General features: G+C 37.6%; 4 protein-coding genes across 4 annotated transcripts; 3 read left to right on the top strand and 1 right to left on the bottom strand.

The window, feature by feature from the left end:
- The first annotated feature begins 503 nt into the window (after positions 1–503).
- Positions 504–1,776, top strand: LOC145592749 (pentatricopeptide repeat-containing protein At1g06143-like). The gene has a single exon (XM_081649254.1). The coding sequence runs from the start codon at positions 512–514 to the stop codon at positions 1,769–1,771; it is 1,260 nt and encodes a 419-aa protein (XP_081505380.1). The 5' UTR covers positions 504–511; the 3' UTR covers positions 1,772–1,776.
- Positions 1,777–4,386: 2,610 nt separating this feature from the next.
- LOC145590706 (uncharacterized) lies at positions 4,387–7,937 on the top strand. Its single transcript, XM_081647110.1, has 4 exons — positions 4,387–4,441; positions 4,484–5,381; positions 6,074–7,210; positions 7,916–7,937. Exons 1-4 carry the CDS (start codon positions 4,387–4,389, stop codon positions 7,935–7,937), a joined length of 2,112 nt encoding a protein of 703 aa, XP_081503236.1.
- A 73-nt stretch (positions 7,938–8,010) lies between these two features.
- On the top strand, positions 8,011–9,381 carry LOC145592698 (uncharacterized). The gene has a single exon (XM_081649211.1). It carries the CDS (start codon positions 8,181–8,183, stop codon positions 9,081–9,083), a length of 903 nt encoding a protein of 300 aa, XP_081505337.1. The 5' UTR covers positions 8,011–8,180; the 3' UTR covers positions 9,084–9,381.
- Positions 9,382–18,578: 9,197 nt separating this feature from the next.
- LOC145591165 (putative acetyltransferase At3g50280) lies at positions 18,579–20,467 on the bottom strand. Its single transcript, XM_081647565.1, has one exon. The coding sequence runs from the start codon at positions 20,329–20,331 to the stop codon at positions 18,856–18,858; it is 1,476 nt and encodes a 491-aa protein (XP_081503691.1). The 5' UTR covers positions 20,332–20,467; the 3' UTR covers positions 18,579–18,855.
- Between the last annotated feature and the right edge of the window lie 2,406 nt (positions 20,468–22,873).

Here is a 22,873-nt window from a genome sequence, read left to right as displayed (position 1 = left end):
GTTTCCGCCCTTTCCCAAATTCGAAAAAATCCGCGAACTATTCGTGGCGCTAATAGTCTGCCGGAAAAACATAGCTTACCCGAACCAATTTTTTCCGTCTAAATTTGCACAAACTATCAAATTCATACACACCGAAACTTTAGTAAACCATCTTAAGAACTGCTCTAATTTCCCAGTTCTACAATCCCTTCAAGCCTCAATGATCAAATCAGATAATATTAAAGATTGTTATGTAATGACCCAATTTATCAGCTTTTGTTCTTCCCTTAATCAGATAGATTATGCAAATTTAGCTGTTACCCAGATGAAAACTCCTAATGTTTTTGTGTATAATTCATTGATTAGAGGTGTAATTGATTGGGGAAGACCAATTCAAGCTTTGGAATTATACATGAAAATGTTGAGAACTTCAATTTATCCAACTAGTTATACTTTATCGCCATTAATCAAGGCTTGTGGTCAAGTATTTGATTTGAAAACTGGGGAATGTGTTCATTGTCATGCTTGGAAAATGGGGTTTGATGCTCATGTGTTTGTGTTGACTGCTTTGGTTGATTTTTATGGGAGACTTGGTAAGCTTGCTGAAGCACGGAAGGTGTTCGATGAAATGCCTGAGAGAGATACTTTTGCGTGGAGCACTATTGTCTCGGTTCATGCTCGGGGTGGAGATATGGCTTCTGCGAGGAACTTGTTTAATGGGATGCCTCAGAGGAATGCTACTGCCTGGAATACAATGATTGACGGGTATGCGAGGCTAGGGGATGTTGAGGCCGCAGAGTTGTTGTTTGATCAGATGTCTGAAAAGGATTTGGTTTCGTGGACTACTATGATCGCGTGTTATACTCAGAACAAAGAGTACAAAAAGGCGTTGGCTGCCTATGATGAGATGCTGAAGAATGGGATCTGCCCTGATAAGAGGACATTAGCAACAGTAGTTTCATGCTGTGCACATCTAGGAGCTCTTGATTTAGGGAGGAAGATTCATTTCTATATTGTAGGAGAGGGGTTTTTACTCGATGTTTATATTGGATCTGCGTTGGTAGACATGTATGCCAAGTGTGGGAAATTAGAAAGATCGCTTGTGATCTTTTTCAACTTAAGGGAGAAAAACCTCTATTGTTGGAATTCTATCATTGAAGGGCTTGCGGCTCATGGGTATGGAAAATCAGCAATTGGAATGTTTGATAGAATGCTAGAGGAGAATGTTAAGCCTAATGGGGTAACTTTTATTAGTGTTCTTAGTGCATGCACTCACGCAGGGCTAGTCAAAGAAGGCCGTGAGATATTCCAAAGCATGATTAATGATTTTCAAATTTGTCCAGAACTAAAGCATTATGGCTGTATGGTTGATCTACTATGCAAAGCTAAGTTGCTCGAAACAGCATTAGAACTGATTAAAAGTATGAAAGTTGAACCAAATTCAGTTATTTGGGGTGCTCTATTAAGTGGCTCTAAGCTATGTCAGAACTTAGAGATTGCTGAACTAGCCGTCAGTAAGCTAATGGAGTTGGAGCCTGATAATTGTGGTTACTATAGCCTGTTACTTAGCATGTATGCTGAAGCAAGTAGGTGGAGTGAGGTTAAAAAAATCAGGGCTATTTTGAGGGAACAAGGGATAGAGAAAAGTTTTCCTGGATCTAGTTGGATTGAATTGGAAAATGAATTGCATCAGTTCGTTGCTGCTGATAAATCTCACCCTGCATCCAATGAGATATGTATTTTTCTTGATGAATTGTATGGACAGCTGAAGCCTGCATCTGTATCTATCTGAAAATGACCGAGTGAGTATATGATCAAATTTGCGTATAATTCATTGCAAAAAATCCTTTTGGGAGGAGTACATGCCATGATAGAGTAAACTCGGCTAGAGTAAGAGTTTCAGAACACTCGGCTAGAGTAAATTTGCATATAAGAGTTTCAGAACACTCGGCTAGAGTAAACTCTTATACACAGCTGATTTTGGGTCTGCATATTTTGCAGAATGATTTGAAATGCCAACATACACCTCATCTTGAGTGTAAACTCATTTTTGAGAATGGTGGCTTGGTGAATTTGAGTCAGTAATGGTTAACTAGAACAAAGAGAGAGATGGCTGTTTGGTTGAAAAAAAAACCCTATGAATGTTGTCTAAGTATTCAGAAAGCATGAGACGCCTAGTGTATCAAGCACTGATTGTGCTTTGTCTTCAGATTTAAGTTTGATAGCTATGCTGGAAAATGGACGAACTAAATTTGACCAGGAAAGTGCAAATCATGCCGCCACCCAGAGTATTCCGCATATCATCAAAAAGTTGGAAGAGTTGGGTGTCCAGTACAGGGAAGGTAACTCTTGTTAAATTGGTGTATCTCTTCTCATACTTAGACATCTCTCTCATACTTACCTTGCTTTATTCATCATTCTATTTCAATTCTAAGTTTGAACACTTTGAAGCCATAGTGCTTATGAAATCATGCCTGCACATTACCACAATTTTCCTTGTTTGGAGTTCATAACTTTTTGACTACGTTGAAAGAAAATGCTGAAATGTTAGCTGTTGCCTTGGTTGTATAATAACAATTGTTATGACAGGATGAAATTTTGTGATACAACTATACGTGGTCATGCTTGTTTGGGACTTGGGAGCTTCCCCTAAACCCATGCTTATAACTCATGTCATACTTGCAGGCTCGCTTTACCTTTCTTCTATGAATGAATTTTTTTGCTAGTAACATGTTTCGTGCCTAATTTGTTGCAGGTTCACTTTGGTTAATGCCTGATAGAATTAGGAGTTCCTGTATGTGAGTGGAGTTTTCTTTGCTGCAAAGATCTGGTTCAAACATCAATACCTACAAAATACAAATAGCTTGACAAGAGTTGGCAGATGGGTAAGCTTTCGCTGGGACAAATTGCCAATTAGATGAAGGCAGCTTGGGCTTTGGGGAGGACTGCAAATTTGTAACTTTCTTGCTCCCTTATATCTAAGATTCAGAAAAATGCAAATGTATATGCTGCTTGCTGTTAATTATGGCACTAAACTGTTTGCATATGTTGTGCTTTAGTCTCCACTCATGATTTATACTATTTGTAGTTGTAATGCCTGATACCCCTACTGGATAATACTTCAATACTATATTGGTACTTGGATCCCAATTTATTCCCAAAAGGAAACTCTAATAGTAGAGCTGTAGACGGTGGCTTGGTTGCCGTGGTTGGTTTGAAGCATTTATTGGCTTCTGGTGCTTAGTAGGCGGGTTACTACAACTTATCGTTATCTTCTCAAACTTGCTTGCTGATTAATTTCAACTCAAAACATAAATATCGTACTCTAATTACTATTTAGAGTACTAACTCAAGTTTTTTTTATATCAAAAATTTAGATTAGTCGGAGCCCAATCAACCTATTAGGACTACCGGGCAAGGTACCCTTGAGAAAACCACACATCAACTTAGAGCATTCCCATTAGTGAGGAGAATTTTGCTCATGAGCAAAATTCATGAGCAAAATTGCATTATTTGCTTTCCCACCAATGAGCATTACAAAATATGCTCATGAGCATATTGAAATTTGCTCATCCTATGAGCAAAACTGATAGTGAACAGTGATAGCGTGGGGCCCACAGCAAGCACTAAACGTCAATTTTTTTTTTACTTTTCGCACCCTCAAAACGACGAGTTTTGGGGTTTGGTCTGAACAACCATCCTCCAAAACGCGTCGTTTTGAAGGCAGCAAAGCAAAAAAAAAATTACATTTATCGGCTGACAGGGCGCGTCAGTCCAGCCAACAGAAAGCTGACACGCGTCCCTGTCAGCCTGTTCCTCCAATCAAAAAATTCAACCGTTTAGCAACGGTAATTAAATCAAAACGGTAATTTGGCCGTTTTATAATTATTAAAAAAAAAAAAAAAATTCACCAACGGTTATATTTTTTTTTCCCCTACAAATAGAGATCCATTTTGACATATTTTGGTATAATTTCAAAAATCACAAAAACACCCAATATTACACTTAATCACATTTCTAGTGATATTTATGTTATAATTTCTAATATAAAGTTAGAAAGGTTATTTTTTTTTTTTGGTTTATTATTTTTAATTACAGTTTTTAGTACTTTAATTTTTTTCAAAACGTTATTAATGATATTTTAAGTAGCAATATTTTTTTTTGTTTAAAAAATCCAAAAAACTCTTTTTTATTTTCACTCCCAAGTTTAGTTTGATTCAATTTTCATTTTCTAATATTACTGTTTATTTTTTAGTATAACTACTTTTTTTCTCAACAAAAAAAAAAAAAAAAAATTATTTAATTACTTTTTGTAGCACTAGAAATTATTTAAAACGTTATTAACGTTATTCCATTTTAATTTAGGTGTGCCTCTTAAGTAATTATTGTTTTTTGTTATACAATATAATGGATCCAAACAACCCTAATTACAATCAACTTGCTCAACATTTTTCTGATTTAGGTGATGATTTCATTAGTAGTCCAAATTTTCAATTATTCCTAGGAAGATTAGGCAACCCTTCTTCTCAAAATTCCGTTCATCAACCAACCCCTCCTCAGATTCCCAACAATGAAAACACTTTTTTTGAGCAACAAACTCCTCCCGTTACCGAAGGGAGCAACTCTGAGTACGATCTCAGCCAAGAAGAAGTTGTTCCGGAGACACCACAGTACCCTCCACCACCTCCAAGGATTCCGACCAATCAACCACTTGCCAAAGCGAGTCGCATTTGGTCGGTTGCTGAGGATGAAGCTCTAATTGGGTTCTATCTAGCACTAAGTGATGATGCGCTTCGTGGTACGAGCCAAAAGGCATCCGAACTATGGCGAAAAGTTCATGCAGCTTACTGTAAACTACAAGCTGAGAAACCGCATATTCTCCCGCCAAGACCTTTGAAGAGTTTGGAGACACATTGGAGAAGAATGGCAGCTGATTTGCTACAGTGGACTAATTGCTATGAGGAGGCGGGCAAACTCCCTGAAAGCGGAAGTGGTTACAACGAAGCCGATCGAATTAAACACGCTTCCAAGTTGTTTTATATCTCCTCTAATCCACAACATAATTTTGCATTTTCACATGGAGTGGAAATGGTTAATAAAGATCCGAAGTGGAGGACTAAACTAAGATGGGGTCTGTCAAAGGAGGAAAGAAAGGGTTGCGGTGCCGATGATGAGGAAGATAACAGTGGAAGTGGGAAACGGTCTAGGGCGGAGAGTGAGAATGAAATCCGTACTGATGGATTTATGTCCGGAGGATTACCACGACCAGACGGTGTCAAAAAAACGAAGGCTAAGCGTAAGGGCAAAGCAGTTGCTTCCGAAAGTGCAATATTGAGCATTAGTGAGCAGATAAAAGCGTGTACTGAGGTTAGAGAAAGGGAGGCGAATTTACGACAACAACGGTTGGAACTTGATAGAGAAAAGGAAAAGAGGAAGCAAAAACAAGTTGAGTTAGCAGAGAAGAAGATGAATTTTGATATGCTTCAATCACTTTTAGCAAGGACAACACCGCTCACTCCAGCTGAAGAGGCCCACAAGGACGAGTTACTTCAACTAGTCTACGGTAGAAATTGACTGTATTTCCTTAAGTAGTTTATTTTTAATTAGTTGTATTATTTGGTTAGATTTGTTTAATTAGTTTATCTTTTATTAGCTTATCTTTATGTTGTTCAATTTCAATTAGTTTATTTTTAAGTAGTTGTATTCCGAATTTAGATTTGTTTAATTATTTTATCTTTAATTAGTATATCTTTATTTTGTTTAATTTTTATGAGTTGTATTCATGTCCCTTGTCTTATTAGACATTGAGTAGTCATATGTATTTCATGTCAGTTGTATAAATGTATTTTGAATAGTCAAGATTCTTTTCTGTCTTACTATCTTAAGTGTCATTGAATTGTCAATCATGTTTCATCACTCATTGAGTTGTCAATCATGTTTCATCAGTCATGGAATTGTCATTCATATTTTGGACTTGTCACTGAGTTTTCATGCTTATAAATGATAGTGATACCATCTTAAGCAAATATAATCCAACTCCTCAAAAAATATTGCAAACACTCAAGTAACCAGCAAACACAATGTTTTCCATTAGCTCAACCTCCAGCTCGTCTGATTCTGATCAATACGTTGAATTTGATCATTTAGTTGACGAATTTGTCACAACCCATCTACCAACTTTGTTATATAACAACCAAACACAACACCAACCCGTATCCGATGTTGAATGTGTTCCAGAGCGTAGAGGGGATACGGATAGAAGAGATAGGGAAAAGGGGCATGTTCAATTATTTAATGATTACTTTGCAAGTAATCCAGTTTATAGCGACAAACAATTCCGGCGTAGATTTCGAATGCAACGACCTTTGTTTTGTAGGATTATGAACAAGGTGGTCGAGGGGGATCAATTCTTCCAGCAGCGTAGGAATGCAGCTGGAAGGCTTGGTTTATCACCGTTGCAGAAATGCACCGCTGCGATTAGAATGTTGGCGTACGGTACCTGTCCAGATGCGGTGGATGAGTATCTGCGCATTGGCGAAACTACCTCCAGATTGGCTTTGCAACATTTTTGTCAAGGGGTTATTACACATTTTGAAGCTGAATATCTCAGAAGTCCCACCGACGAAGATTTAAGGAGAATCTTGCATCAAAATGAAATGCGAGGTTTTCCCGGTATGATAGGTAGCATTGACTGCATGCATTGGGAGTGGAAGAATTGTCCTATGGCTTGGAAAGCGCAATACGCAGGCCGTAATAAAAATGCAACCCTCATTCTAGAGGCCGTTGCAGATCAAGATTTATGGATTTGGCATGCATTCTTTGGGATCCCGGGATCTTGTAATGATCTTAATGTCCTTTACCGATCTCCGGTCTTTGATGATGTTCTTCATGGTCGGGCACCTCCAATTCATTTCACCGTGAACGACCATGAGTACAACTTGGGCTATTACTTAGCAGATGGCATTTACCCAAAATGGGCTACTTTTATTCAAGGTATAACACTTCCACAACTTCAAAAGGAAAAATTATTTGCTGATAAACAAGCTGCAGCTCGGAAGGACGTTGAACGGGCTTTTGGGGTTTTACAGGCTCGGTTTGCCGTTCTACGACAACCCTCCCTTGCGTTTAACGAAGACATATTGTGTGACATAATGAAAGCTTGTATCATTATGCACAACATGATTGTCGAAGATGAACGACACAACTATGCTCGGGCCGAAGTTTTAAGAAGGTACTATGAACAAGATCGCCCGCAAATTACAAGACCCACTACAAGTGCTACAGTTAACAATAACGAGCCTTTTGAATTCAATGTTGGCCGACCGCCAAACGTTGATTTCGACACGTACGTCCACAGAAGAATGTCACTACGTGACAGAGACACTCATGTTCAATTAAAAGCGGATTTAGTGGAACACATTTGGCAAAAATATGGCTCTATTAATGAGTAAAAAAAATAAATTTGTCGTAAGATTACAATTTAATAGAGTATTAATCGTACGTTTAAAATCTAGGTTCGTTATTGGTTTGTAGTATAAAATGTATTCGTACGCTAATTAAATTTTATGTTGTATTACATTTATAATTAATTAGCGATTAAATTTCAATATTGGTATAATTAGCGATTAAATTTCAATAATTAATTAGCGATTAAATAAAAGTATAATTGTAATTAGTACCCATAAATATTAATTTAACCAAAACATATTAAATATTAATAGGGTGATGTGTAAGAGAGAGAGATATTGGTGGGGTATGTGAAAAAGTAGGAGAGAGATTGATGAGCATTTTTTTTTTGCTCACTAGTGGGATAGATTTTGCTCACTAAAAATGCTCATGAGCAAATTTAGTTGGGAAGAGAGAGAAAGTAGGTAGAGAGAGAATGAGGAGAATTTTTTTTGCTCACTAGTGAGAATGGTCTTATGCTCAATTTCAGACGCAAAGCAAAATTAGCCTAGGGCTTGGCATTTAGCAATGTGTTCAAACCTAATTCAGTACTTTAGTAAATAGCAACCCATGAGAAGCAATTACTAATAACCGTCGATCAAAAGATAAAGTATCAATCAACATCCCAAATAACAGGGGCACGATCGTCAACTTCCCCTAAAAAATCTTCCCCTTTATCCAAAAACAAACACTCCAAACACCAACCTTGACCCCATCCCACGTCACTTTCTCTCTCCTCAAAAAACCATCCTTCAATGGCGATGTCACGACCCTCCCAACCACCTCCGCCGCCGCAACAACCACCACCGGCAGTCCGATTAAACCTCGAAATCACCATTATCTCCGGAAAACACCTCAAAAACGTCAACTGGAAAAACGGCGATCTCAAACCCTACGCCATTTTCTGGGTCGACCCGGATAACAAACTCACCACCAAATCGGATGATTCCGGTAATACCAAACCCGTTTGGAACCAGCGATTCCTCTTACCCATAACTTCCCCTCTTTCCGACGCTTTTCTCTCTCTTGAAATCTTCCATTCTAAGGCGTCGGAAACCCCTAAACCTTTTGTGGGGTCTCTTCAGGTTCGTCTTTCTACCCTACCCGAACCCGATAATCTGAATATCATTCGGACTTACAACGTTCTCCGACCTTCTGGTCGCCCAGATGGGAAGATCCGATTAAAGCTTGCGATAAAGGAGCAAGCTTTACCTCAACAACCTCAACCTCAACCTCAACCTCAACCTCATAGTGGGTTGGAGTATGATTACCAAACTACCCCTCATCCTGGGTATTATTACTCTTCTGCCCCTCCTTATCCGTACAGTAGTTCCAGGTCAGCATCCCCTGCTCCACCGCCGCCTCCTACGGCGTTTCCGTACTCTATGGGGTACTACTCAGGGTACTTCCCTCAAAGTGGGGTCAGGTCTTATGGGGCACCGTCTGCTCCGGTTGATTACAGTCCTTATGAGCAGAGGACGAGGACAAGTGGCGGTTTCGGGCCCGGTACTGGGTTTGCTGTTGGTGCGGTTGCTGGGGCGCTTGGTGGGATTGCATTGGATGAAGGGTTTAAGTATGAACAAGAGAAGATTGCTGAGAGGGTTGATGAGAATTATCTGCCAAAAGATGATTTTAGTGATTACCGTGGTGAATATTAGTGTGCAGGGATAGTTATGGCATGATGACTCTATACATTTTGGGGGGTAAGCTTGCTTGTTGGTTATGGCTGTGTTTAATCAGCTGGTTATTGTGGTTTTATTGCTTTGATTATGTTTTATTAAACAGTTTGAAGGTCTTTGTGGAATAATTAAGTGTATATTGTACATAGTTCTACTTCTACTTGACTTGTTAAATGGTAATGTTAACCATAAAATTCCTGTTTTTATGACTAAATACTCTTGAATGTATTGCCAAGTTTCAGACTTTCACATGTTATAAGAATTGATTGATGGATCATATGCTGTAGCACTGCCCCTATTAAAATGTATGTTGGATAATGATTTTTTTTGTTGGCTGTGGAGAATGATTGTGTTTTAGGAGCACAAGGATGCTTTGATTGCTCTCTCTGGCTCTTTAGGTATGGTGTAATCGGTTAAGCAAAGTGATGTGTTGGATTATAAATGTTGGTTAGGGCTAGTGGCTAGGTTAGGGTTATATACATAGGAGCTCAAGTTGATTTTTGTGTTTATCATGGGATTTGTCAAAACTCAAAAGTATTGAGTGATTAGTCAATTAACAAAATGATCATGGTGAGAATAATGTTCTAACCGCTTTAGGATGGTTCTTGTTAGCTTGTTCTCTTAATCGTCTCTTGGTGGACTGGTATTTGATGTTATGAAGCCTGTGTGTGCTATACTCTTCCTCTTGGTATGGATAAAATGCATGGGGAAAAAATTATTGCCTTATGTATGAGCTTCCGAGCAGTACTCCACTGCATCAGCATTGATAGGAAAGTTGATAAAGGGAAGGGACCTGTGCTATCAGGAGATTTTTAACTTTTGAAACTGGTCTGATTGAATCATTCTTGTGAGGGTACTGTAGAAATAAAACCATGAAGGATATGTGTATTGGCTTTGTCTGGAGACAGATAGAAATGGACTTACGAGTGGCTTTTTTCTAAGTACGGAATTCAAGAGAGAACCTGCAGTATAGCTATGTACATGGGCTGTTTCAGTTGTTCCAAGGGAAGTACAGAGTTAGTGGTGAAGTTGAACATGTGGTTTGTCTATGGTTGCTAGTGAATGTTTAACAAAATGCTCAACACCTGTTGAATGAAGGGCTTACATTCCTCTCATTTCTCGGGTTTGCCCCTTTTTCTTTTTGTGTCCCACCTTCACTAGAGAATTTTAGCACCAACATATCGGCTAGTTATTTTTTCCCCTTCCTCTTATTTACTACTCTATATCAGCTTTCATTTCTCTGCTCTCCCCATTGTTTCTTTTGTCGCAATACTTGCAACCTCTTGGTTCCTATACAACTAGCCTTTACTTTGGTACCTATCTGGTGCTTTATCCTCCGATAACTAAGGATGTATCTGTTGCAATATTGCTGTGTGTTTTTCAGAAAGTTCTTTAAATTTTAGTACGGAATATAAAACTATTATTTTCAGTGTTTCTTAAGTTCTCTCAAGCAGTGTCTAGTTGTTATTAATCTGCTATTGATGGTATTATGGACTTTGATTCTCAAAAAGTATATTAATTTTAATACGGAATATAAAACTGTTATTTTCAGTGTCTTAAGTTTTCTCAAGCAGTGTCTAGTTGTTATTAATCTACTATTGATGATATTGTGGACTTTGATTCTCATTTGAAGTATGAACTCTGCTTCATGTGTTATAAGAACTTGTTTTGTACAATAGCTGATCTTGTCACGCCTATTTCAAGGTAGGGCTTTAATTGTGCAGCTATCTTTTTTCCAAGGTAAAAGGTTTTTGTGAACTCTTGGATTTGGTTATGCCTGTAACAAGGACCTTACAGCCAAGGCAATTAACAATGGAGCTACATCTTGAAGGCTGTTCTCTGCAGTTTCCTGCTTCCTTTTCACAGTGAGTGTATAGAAATCTTTTTTGGAGTGATGTTTGAAGTGTTTAGCAAAGAATTGACCTAGTGGGCCACAACAGAGTCCTTTGTGCATGGGCAAGAGGGCAATGCTCAAAAGGTGATTTAGACTAAGCATAGGTTTATCACTTATAAGTGTTGTATAATGATGGTAGGAAGGACCAAGTGTGGATTCAAAACGTGAAGAAACTGTAGATAGAGACTTCAGCACAGCAATTCCATTGCCCTTTGACAAGAGGGTGATTTAATGATGTTAAGATGGACCAAGATTAGGGATGAGATTTTCCACACCTTAACTTCTGCCTACCTCTACATATGCTGAAGACCTTTTCAACTTACTGGACGGCCTGTGATAGGTGTAGTCTGGTTGGTTTGTGATCTTTTAGCTTGTGTCCTTACCTTTTCTTTCCTAAAGGTAGGGGGGGCACTGGGCTGGTGGGAGCTAGTTTATAGTGTCATATCAGGCGGTATTTTGAGGACTCATGAGGGGATATTAGTGGTCTTGGGGACTTATAAGTAGCAAGGGACCATTTTGGATGACATGAGATTTGATTTTGTACCTCTGTTATAATATTGGAGTTTCTCAGTTTCCATCAGTAAAGTTGTCAGCAATATAAACAAAACAAGCACATCTATGAATGTATAGAATTAAAAATACTGCATTTAAATTATAAATTTGGTTGGAAGAATTTGTTTTCAATTGACACATTTGTGGATTACCTTTCTTAAAGGAAATAAACTCTCTTCACTATTGGAAAACTATTTTCCATCCTTGTACAAATCAACGCAGAAAAATGGAGTAGAAAACTGATTTCCTTACTAGTCTTTCCATCTTTCTACAAATCCACAGAGAAAAATGGAGTAGAAAACTGATTTCCTTACTAGTCAAAAAAGATGTGAAATAAGTTTAACTCGGTGATAAACCCTAGCAGCCCTCAATGACTGAATTGCTATCTAGCCTACACTCAGGGTAAGATAGATCTGTAACAATGAACTATGTTCATGGTTACATGCATTGGCGATTAGTTGATTACACATGGGGTTTGCACATTGAACTTTTGAGACACTTCACTAGTCTTGAAACTAATGAATCTTATCTGAATCTGAACTGTTTTCTTTCATTTAATTGTTTTGATTCTTTCTTTCAGTAGTATTTATGGACAAATTACCAGAGGACATGCATTATTTTCTCTCCTCACACCAAATGGTTGGAGTGTGGAGGTTTGCAGCTTGGTTTTGTTCATTGCTGAGGTGTCTGAATTGGCCTCTTATCAGTCTTATCTTAGCCTTATCTATGAACTGAAACTGTTGTGAAAGACAGAATTTCGTAACTCTGTTGCATTGATTTTCCCTGTCGCTCTCCTAATAGGGAGTGACTTTGGAACATCCTGAACCGAAGTGGTTATACATACATGCATGTCTGTTACACATAGCACAAAAACAGTGTGATTTGGAGACGATTCGACTTTTGGGTTGTCGAATGTATGCATGAAGACATATACTAAAGGAAATTGTTTTGCTAGTTGTAATGTTTGGTTTCGCCTTGGGTTGTGCCTTGTCTGTTTTTCTGATTAGTGATGAGATGTCGAAACAGAGTAGTGAGTTCCTGGCAAAACGACTCGATGAAATGATATCAGAAATGCACCTTGTTTTGTGGTGTTTGGATCATTCTTCTTGGAAAATCTATGTTATAATAGGATTGTACTACATGATATTTGAGGAGTCTTCAAAAAGTGGTGCAAATTAATATGGACTATGTGAATTATAGATTTCTGTCGAAAGTATGTGCTTCTAGGATGTTTATAGACCAATAATAGATAGGACCATTGCTTCCTAGTGATCCCCTTGTTCGGATTTCTTAAATATTTCGAAACCACGTTTTTCAACTTCTAATGCGTGACAATATCATTTTCAAATTTTTAAGATTTATTTTGACACCTAAAATCCCAAAGTTCTAAAGGTGGACACTCTTGTCCCAACATTTTTATCTTTGGAACTACTCTTGTAGCAATCTTGCGTAATCGAAGTCTCTCTCTGGAGTTACATGAAGGGGTACGTTACACAAATATCCGAGATTTGTTAAACAATCCAATCTCGATTGGAAAATTATCCCTAATATCTATCATATATGGTTATGGTGGTACATATTTTTTCAGCTTATCGGTACACTTATATATACATCTAATTATTAGGATAATAAATCAAAATAACAGAGTATAGTGGTATATTATATGTTTATATGTTTGTCATTCTTCTTCCACTAAGGAGGAATATGAAATATTTCACAGAGGATATTCTTTTATGTGTTGATGCTGAATTTGCGAGATTTTTGTTTTAATATTGGAATGGAATTGTGAACAATGAAGACTCAATAATTGTTTTGGTGGAAAATATCTGTGAATAGTTAAAGTTTTTTAATGAAAAACACAATAATTATCTGTTAAATGGCATTGGCTTATCATGCCTTTCAAAGTTTCAATCAACCATTGTCGTCAGCGTATTGTAAAAGAAACTATGTTGTGAACTAAAATTATGATATGGTCTGATGACTATTTATTGCTGAAGAGTAAAAACTTTTTTTTTCAACTTAAGAAAAAAATCTTTGATGACTCAAAAAAGTAATATGGTGAATAATCATGAATTTGGATATTATCTTGTTTTGATAATCCTAAGTTGAGTTTAGGAGGACCCATGTTCAACTAAGGTTGTCGGAATTAGAGGCCCTTTTGCAAGGTACTCCATAGTTTTTACTTCATTTGTTTGTAATTGTAATTTCGTTTTCAATACCATGAAAAAGATATCACCAATTATCGCGACTCTCAAGCCTCAGGGCCTGTTCACATCTACTAAATTTAGCTGAATTGAATTGAACTGAATTGATTGGAGCTGAGTTGAACTGAATAGAGTTAAAATGAATATTTTATGAGAGAAGGAAATTAAGAGCTGAACTGAACTGAAATTAAGCTAAAGTGAACAGGCCTTAAAGGTCTGTTCACATTTACTGAACTGAACTGAACTAATTGAATCTGAACTAAACTGAAATTAAGCTAAAGTGGACAAGCCTTTAGTATTACTTTTTTTCTAAATATGATTATCAATATGACTTTTTTTTTCTTTTATTATCAAATTAAAAAATGTCGAACAATTGATTAATTTACAATTTCCTTCGTCCCATAATGTTCCTGTTTTCCTATTTTGGATATCCAAAATGTTGTTCCTGTTTTTATTTTTGGATAATATGTAAAGTTCATTATATTCTCACTTTTTTAACTTTATTCAGTGTACTTCCTAATTTACCCTTAAATTTTGCATATATTTTGTATTTTTATCCACTTTCTCTCTCTAACTTTTGTCTATAATTGTACTTTTCACTTCAATAAACCTATACTAAAGGCGAATCTCAAATGACACATGTCATATTGTGATAAAATATTTTCCCGCCTAATTTTACTTTCTAAAATTTTCTTTTTAGTGCGGTTGTTACTAAATCTTACCATAACTTAAATTATCATTTTCAAGGATAAGTAGATACACGATATTTCGTTGCCTATTTCATTAACTATTAATAACAATAAATTTCCTTTTTATATTACAACAAATCTAAAGTTGGAAAAACATTATTCAATTAAATGAATAATTTATAAAATTTCTACTAATCAACAAATAAGGAAAACGATAAACTATAATCAATTTTTTTACAAAAATATTATACATAATAAGTTCTTATAAAATTAATGTTAGTACTATAAATTCAAAGGCGAGACATATTTATGTGTCAATTAATTTCCTTAAAGTTTAATTATGATAATCTTTGAATTAATAAGTTAAATAAAAACCTTAGTACTATCCGTGCATGCACGGGATCTACACTAGTTTATTAATATACTTCATCAACTCCATTAAAAAAAATATATATATACTTCATCAACTTTGTCCTCCTATTAATACCGGAAAAAACACAAACAAGAACTATATTATGAAATGAGGGGAGTTATTCTAGGATAAAGAATGTGATTTCGAGTTATTTTGGGAAGCTTTTTGCTACTGACAACCCGACCAACTTTGAGGCTGCCATCGAGGGTATTAGACCACTCGTGTCTGAAGAGATGAGACTTGTGCTTGAGAGAGAACCTTCGGGGGAGGAGATTAGGGCTGCATTATTCCAAATGCATCCAAATAAAGCACCCGGGCCGGACGGAATGCATGCATTGTTTTTTCAGAAATTTTGGGGAACAGTGGGAAGTGATATTATTCGTTTTGTGAAGGTGTGGTGGAGGGGAGAGGTGGAACTTCATGAGGTAAACCGCACTTGTATTGTCTTGATTCCGAAATGCAATGACCCTATGAGAATAATTGAGTTTAGACCGATAAGTTTGTGTAATGTAATTTACAAAATTATTTCTAAAACTCTTGCTAATAAGATGAAACCGATGCTAGAGTCAGCCATTTCTGTGAATCAAAGTGCGTTTGTTCCTAATCGTCTGATTACGGATAATGCACTAATTGCTTTTGAGGTGTTTCATTATATGAAGAGGAGGGGGGAAGGGAAGAATGGTACGGTGGCTCTAAAGCTTGACATGAGTAAGGCGTATGATAGGGTGGAGTGGGGTTTTCTTGAGAGGGTGATGCAAAAAATGGGATTTCCGACTTCTTGGATTGCTCGAATTATGAATTGTCTAATGAGTGTCTATTTCTCATTTAAATACAATGGTAGCATTTCAGGCTCTCTTATTCCTACTCGGGGATTACGTCAAGGTGACCCTATGTCTCCGTATCTCTTTCTAATATGTGCAGATGCTTTTTCTACGTTGCTATCCAAAGCCGCGGAGGAGAATTTTATTCATGGGGTACGTGTGTGTAGGGGGGCTCCGAGGGTTTCCCATCTCTTCTTTGCAGATGATAGTATTTTATTTGCTAGGGCTACATTGCAAGAATGCTCTAAAATTGCTGATATAATCAGTACTTATGAAAGGGCTTCCGATCAGAGTGTCAATCTAAGCAAGATAGAGGTAGCTTTTAGCAAATGTGTGTCTGCTAGTCGTAGATTGGAGATTGTTGCTATGTTGGGTGTTAGGGAGTTTGAGAGACATGAGAAGTATTTGGGTTTGCCTACCATAATTGGAAGATCGAAGAAAGCGATTTTTGCCGGATTGAAGGAGCGTATTTGGAAGAAAATGCAAGGGTGGAAGGAGAAATTGTTGTCTAGGCCGGGTAAAGAAGTGCTTATCAAAGCGGTCGCTCAAGCAATTCCCACATATATGATGAGTATTTTTAGAATTCCGGATGGTTTGATTGACGAAATCCATTCAATTCTTGCAAAATTTTGGTGGGGGTCGAATGGGACGGAACGTAAAATGCATTGGCAGTCTTGGGATTCTTTGTGCCTTCCCAAAGCTATGGGTGGGATGGGGTTCAGGGATTTGAAGTGCTTCAATCAGGCTTTATTAGCCAAACAGGCTTGGCGCTTGAGTAGGGGGTGTAACTCTCTTCTTGGGGGAATTCTGAAAGCTCGATATTACAAGAATACGGAGTTTCTTGATGCGGCAAGGGGTTTTGATCCGAGCTATAGTTGGCGATCTATATGGGGTGAAAAATCTATATTGCTTGAGGGACTAAAATGGCGCGTGGGGAATGGGTTGAACATCAGAGTTTGGGAAGATGGCTGGATTCCTGGTCAAGGGGCTCACTTTGTTCCTACTCCAAATGCTAATAGTGATCTGAATATGAAAGTGGCTGATTTGGTGGACCTTGCTACTGGCAATTGGAATTTAGAGCTGCTCAACACTACCTTTACAAGGGAGGATGTACAATCTGTCCTGAATGTGCCCCTGTCTGTTTTTGGACCGATGGATACGCAATATTGGTGGCCTACTTCGTCAGGTATGTACACTGTCAAGAGTGGGTATTGGTTGGGGCCCATGGGCAGGCTGCGAACTTGGGAACTCTTCCACGAGCAGAGTGAGAAGGATGTATGGAAGGTGGTGTGGAATGTTCGAGGGCCCCCTAAGCTGAGTCATTTTCTCTGGAGAGCGTGTAAGAGTCAATTGGGTGTTATGGATGTGCTGTATAAACGTCACATAGCTAGGACAAGTGTGTGTAATATTTGTGGCCATGGGGTGGAGTCAATTTTGCATTCACTTTTTGAATGTAAATATGCATCTGAAATCTGGAGTACGAGTGATTTTGGTGATCTATTGGTAAATGCTCCGCAATCCTCTTTTGCTGATAGACTTCTGTGGGTGAGAAATTCAATTGACAGTGAGAATTTGCGAGTGTTTGCTGCTTTGGCTTGGGCTGCTTGGCATTGTCGTAACACGCATATACATGAAGGGACTGCTGGCATAAATGCAACTATGGTGGCTGCAGGTTTTGTGAAGCTTTGTGCTGATTATGTCGATTATAATCAGAAGACTAGGGGGGCTGCTGTGGTTTCTGCAGCAACTTCTCCAACGTCTTGGTCCCCTCCTCCCCCGAATGTTGTAAAGATTAATGTGGATGCCCATATTATCAATGGAGGGGGAGTGCAATTTGGTGTGGTTATGCGTGATAGCAGGAAGAGTTTGGTGGCAGCAGCTGTGAAGAGAGTAGGGGCAAACTGGACCCCTGATCTTGCTGAAGCTGGAGCAGCACGCTATGGGGTGGAACTGGCTCGTAGGCTGGGGTATGTGGATGTTGTCCTGGAAAGTGATGCTTTATCTGTGGTGCGTGCGATTCAGAACCAGCAGCAAGGGGCAGCACCAATTTATCTTTTGTATGATGATATTAGGCAAATGTGTAAAAGTTTTAATTACTTCTCTTGCTCTCATGTTAAGCGAGCTGGAAATACCGTGGCTCATAATGTTGCTAGATGGGACACGAGCATTTCCTATGAGCGTGTTTGTTTAAACTCTTTTCCCCAAAGCCTTATTACTTTGGTGGAAATTGATTCAATATAATTTAATCGCTCGCTTTGCCTCAAAAAAAATGAAATGAGGGGAGCAATTTGTATTAAAGGCAATCTTTACTATCTTTCCATAAAATAAAATATTAATTTTATCTAACATTTGTAGTCAGTTGAATCAACTAATCTAACTTTTCAATTTCCGAACATCTAATACATTCGAAAATTTGAAATTAATAATTTAGTGACAAGTGAGCCTCTAATTTTTTTTTTTTTCCTTTTTCTTTTAATGGAGGAAGGTATAGATACTTGATTTGGGGGTGACAGTGTGGCAATTTGCACTCCTTTGGCTCCCTCCATTATCTATATTCTAATGTTGTTACCATTATTAATTCTCCCACATCTTGTATACAAAATTTAAGTTGGCAAATAATCAGATTCTACCTCATTATCCATAACATCGAGCATCTGACAGACTAAACCTATCATTTTTAGTGTTAATAGCCACGTGTTTTTTTTTTTATAAAAAGTGGAATTATTTCTCATATTGTTTATGTCATGATTATATGATTGATGTAATTGACCTTGGCAAATACAGATTTGGTCTTTTGTCAAACAGTTTCACACACCTCCATTATCTTGGCATAAATACTCAATCAATTAAAAAAGTCAACTTTGTCTAATCACATTAAATTTGATTAATCAAACACTCTGGATTTCAAATGAAATATATTTATACTTTTATAATATAAGGATTAAGGTAAAAAGTAAGATTGCAATTAGAATTAGAATTATGGCACAATAGAAGGTTAAGATAGAAGAACATAAAATAAGGGCAAAAAAGAAATATGAAAAAAGGCCGCTTTCTCTCATCTTCTCACCCACCCATTTACCTGATGACCCGATAAACACCACGGGTTGACCCTTCAGGGTCATCAATCAAATTTACAGCCCAACAACACCCACTTCAATTTCAATTTCTCCATTTAGGGCCTAACAACTAGTTACAAATTGCATAAATTCCGGGTCGGATTCAAGACCCGCCATCGTCTCGGGTGACAAAACCACCTCAAGGTCCACACTCCCTCCACCTTCCCGACCCGGGAAAGCGGATATCTTCCCATCGAATTTATTAGCCCGCCCGCTTCTCACCGCCACGGGTCTTCCCCACCCAAAATCATTATCGTACATCGGGAATCGAGGCGAACTACCCATTGTAATCATCGCCCCATCAAAATTACCCAAAGGAAAAGTCCTGGGGTTACTCTCCCATTCAGAAACGTACTTCCTAACGGTGTCGTTTCCATGATCCTTCACGTTTTTATTCAGCTGCTCTGCGGCCCACCGTAGATCCTTGGACAACACATCATCAACCAAAGCAACGGTTGGGATGCTCTGAATCGCGTTTCCGAAGTAAAGTGGGTACAACTTCGGCTCCAACCTATGACGGCAATTAACGGCCATCCTAAACGTCGTCGTTTTATCAGGATTTAGTTTTCTCGCGCGTGTAATACACCTCCATAGCAGCGCGGAGAGAGATTGAAAAGACGAGATCTCAACCGCCATTGATTCCGTTTCGGTCAAGCTCTGAGGTCTCGAAACGGCAACCGCGTTTCGTAACCAATTCTCGATTTTCGACGCCATTTTCCCGTCTTTGTTGTTATTCCATGGGTCGTTGCTCTGTTTTCCGAGCATTTCCACGGCGGAATTCGACAATTTCCGGTGATTCACCTTCGATTTCAACAACAAAATTGCTTCTCTGCTAAAACTGAAAATTCTCTCTCTTAAAGGCTCCTTCTCATTGAAGGTAACCACCGGACCACCTTCTGGAACCTTCAGAACCGCCGGCGATATAATCACCGAATTCCGGCTAAAATCCGGCGACTTCGTGATTCTCTTGACTCCCCTACAAACCTCAGCAAAAGTATTGAAAAAATTCCAGAAAGAGGTTCCGTCAGTAACAGAGTGATTAACAGAGCAACCGATGAAAACACCGTCAGCAAGCTCCGTGACCTGAACCGCTAACAACGGCTGAAAATGACCTTTGTAACTAACAGTCCGATCATAGGTGAAGAACTCCTTGACGACGTCAGGGACGTCGATAGGAGAGAGAATGTCACGGATAAAGACACTCTTGGCGGTGGCGTGGATGAAGTCAATTCCGGAATCGTTGCAAGTAATATGAACGTAACCGAGGGAATCGGTGACGAACCGGCCGGCGAGGGCGGGGAAATGAGTTAAGGTAACAGCAAGGCCTTCCTTAAGGAGGGCAATCAAAGCGGTGGAAATGATAGGTGGTCGGGTGAATAGACCGCCTTTCTGAATGTAATGGCAGGAAAGCATAGGGAGGTCAGAGACTGAGAGTTTAAGGTCTTCCATGGTGGAAGGTTGGGAGGGGATAACAGTGGTTTTTGAAACTACTGTAACGGATGATGGAGAAGATGATGATTTTAATTCTGAGCAAGTCATTTTTGTGTTTTGTTTACGGAACCGGGACACCGGTGATTTCCGATAATTTTATTAATTTAAATCAAGTTCCGCCAAAGCGAGGATATATGGAGGAGGGGGAAGGGAGAGGAGGAGGGAGTGAGGAGTGATGAAAAATGGGGGGTGTCAAGAGTGGTATTTATAGGGAGATTGGGTTCATGAATGATGCTGAGGTGGAAAATGTGTTGTACTATTATGCTCAGAGTTAAGGGAGCTGACTCTTTTAGTTAATTCTCTCAACATTTGACAGGTTTTCTCTCAATCATTTTTTTTTTTTTTTTAATTGTTGCTCTGACTATTTTGCGAATTTGCTGGACAAATATTAAACAAGTATTCTGTATATACTCTGATATTCCCTTCATTGGTTTAGAGTCAATGACTTAACGCACTGGGAAATTAGGATGCATAAAAATCCATGGATTAATACGAGAGCGTAATGTTTGTTGGTAACTTGGTTGGGTTTAAAACTGTTTCCTTGGAAATTTTGGTTTTTAAGTACTTTTATTTGGTTAATTAGTCGGTGAAAATAGTTCTTAGAAACGATTTTTTTTTTTTTTTTTTTTTTTTCTCTTTCTGGTACTAATTGAAGTAATATTTTCCTCGTTTTTCCCGCTCTCTTTCTATGCTCCCACTTTTCCATTCATGTTCTTCATGTTACATCTATTTTGATTTTTTCTAATAGAAAAATATATTTGGCTAACTATTTAAGTATTTTTCCTAAAAAAACAATGTCCACAAAACCATTTCTAATTGAAAAGAGTTCTTCTTTGAATAAAACACCATCCTAGTTTTCATTATATTATTTTTAATTTGTTTCTTGTTAATTGCAACATATGTCGAAATACTTGACATGAGCTATTTTACAGTACGAAGTATATATCTTGATAAACTTTTTGTTATATGGATTGAAATGTTAGACTTTTATAAATTGTGGTTGTCACATGGATATGGAGGGATCGTGTAATAGAATTGAGGTGGATTTATGGTTATATTTGTGCAATGAAAATCATGATAAAGTGAATTATGTCGAGGTTGAATTGGTGTGACAACTATAAAGTATAAACTGATAACAACCTCAGTATTTATGCATGTAACAACCTTGGTATTTTTGCATGTAATAACCATTTTTCCGAATTTTCGGAATTTGAAACAACCATACCACACCTCTCTTGTAAGTTGCAACCTCCATTATTGCTGTTATTTTAAGAATTTATGCTTCTCATTTATGGTAGGAGTTACAATTTTTATTGTATTAGATTCATTATACATGTGACTCAAAATTAAATTAGCTTTGTGTTATACATATCTTGCAAACAAAATGAAAATTATACAGAGTACAACATTGTTTAACTATACAAAACATATACGATGTTATGTGAACATGTTTACCTTGTCCAATTATAAAGACAAAAGACTGGACGGTGTTACTTACATGAATAAATAACACAGTTATCTCTTATACATACGATTTATAGAAAACTATACGAATAAATGAACACACCAAGAGTATGTATAACAAACTATGAGATCAAATTCATCGAAACTAGCAATATATGATAGTCATTTAGGGCCTGTTCTGATTTTCTGCACTGAGCTGAATTGATTAAAGCTGAAGTCAACTGATTTGAATATTTTATAAGAAAAGAAATTAAAAACTGAACTGAATTAAAAATAAGCCGAATAGAACAAGCCAACATATTAGTGACTCAAAGGCATGAAAGTCAACCAAAAAATCCCCTAGATCAATCGGTCTTCATTGGAGAAAACAAAGGGTAGGTGTAATTGGACCAAATTAAAAATAAATGGCAACCTACTGAATTTCTTGGGATAAAGGGTTTCCTCTAACTCACCCGGCAAATCGCAGATATCCGCCATTCTTCTCAATTCCCAATTCAGTAATCCATGCAATCGAATCATTCATCTCACTCACGTGCTCTCTGCGTGTCTTACATCTCTTCCTTTCATTTTAACTCAAATCCTTAACTTTTTACCGTGTTGTATACGCGCTCTTATCTTGTTTGTCTTAATCCACGGAGCTCCGGCTAAGAAAGTACTATACTTTGACCCGAATTACCGTGGATAATACGGGATCCAAGAGATATTAGTAATCCGTAGTCCGTATCATTTATTTTGGGAATTGTGAATATTATCAACTTTGATATTGTGCATCTTATTAGATGGGACAAAAATCAATTACTAAGCGGATACTTTTCACATTTTTAACGTGTTTTTTTTAATTCACTTCAAGTCGTTGCTCATTTTGCGGCTTATAGACACTTTTATAGTGTACGGTGTAATGTTAACTTTTTTACGTTGTTTTCACAATTTTGGATCTATTGCCACTTATTTTGGGGAAAAAAAAATTAATTAAAGATATGAAGTTTACTCGTACTAGTTATGGAGTTAAATTATGCTCATATAAAATCATGAAAGAAAATGCAAATAAAGCTTGATTCACAATAAAAATTATGTCTAAAAGTAGATGCCTTATCCATAATGGAGGGATAAAAGATTAACTTATTCA

The sequence above is a fragment of the Chenopodium album genome, chromosome 18 (assembly GCF_948465745.1).
Source record: "Chenopodium album chromosome 18, dcCheAlbu1.1, whole genome shotgun sequence".
Classification (NCBI taxonomy): domain Eukaryota; kingdom Viridiplantae; phylum Streptophyta; class Magnoliopsida; order Caryophyllales; family Amaranthaceae; genus Chenopodium; species Chenopodium album.
This window is presented reverse-complemented; position numbering and strand designations above follow the sequence as displayed.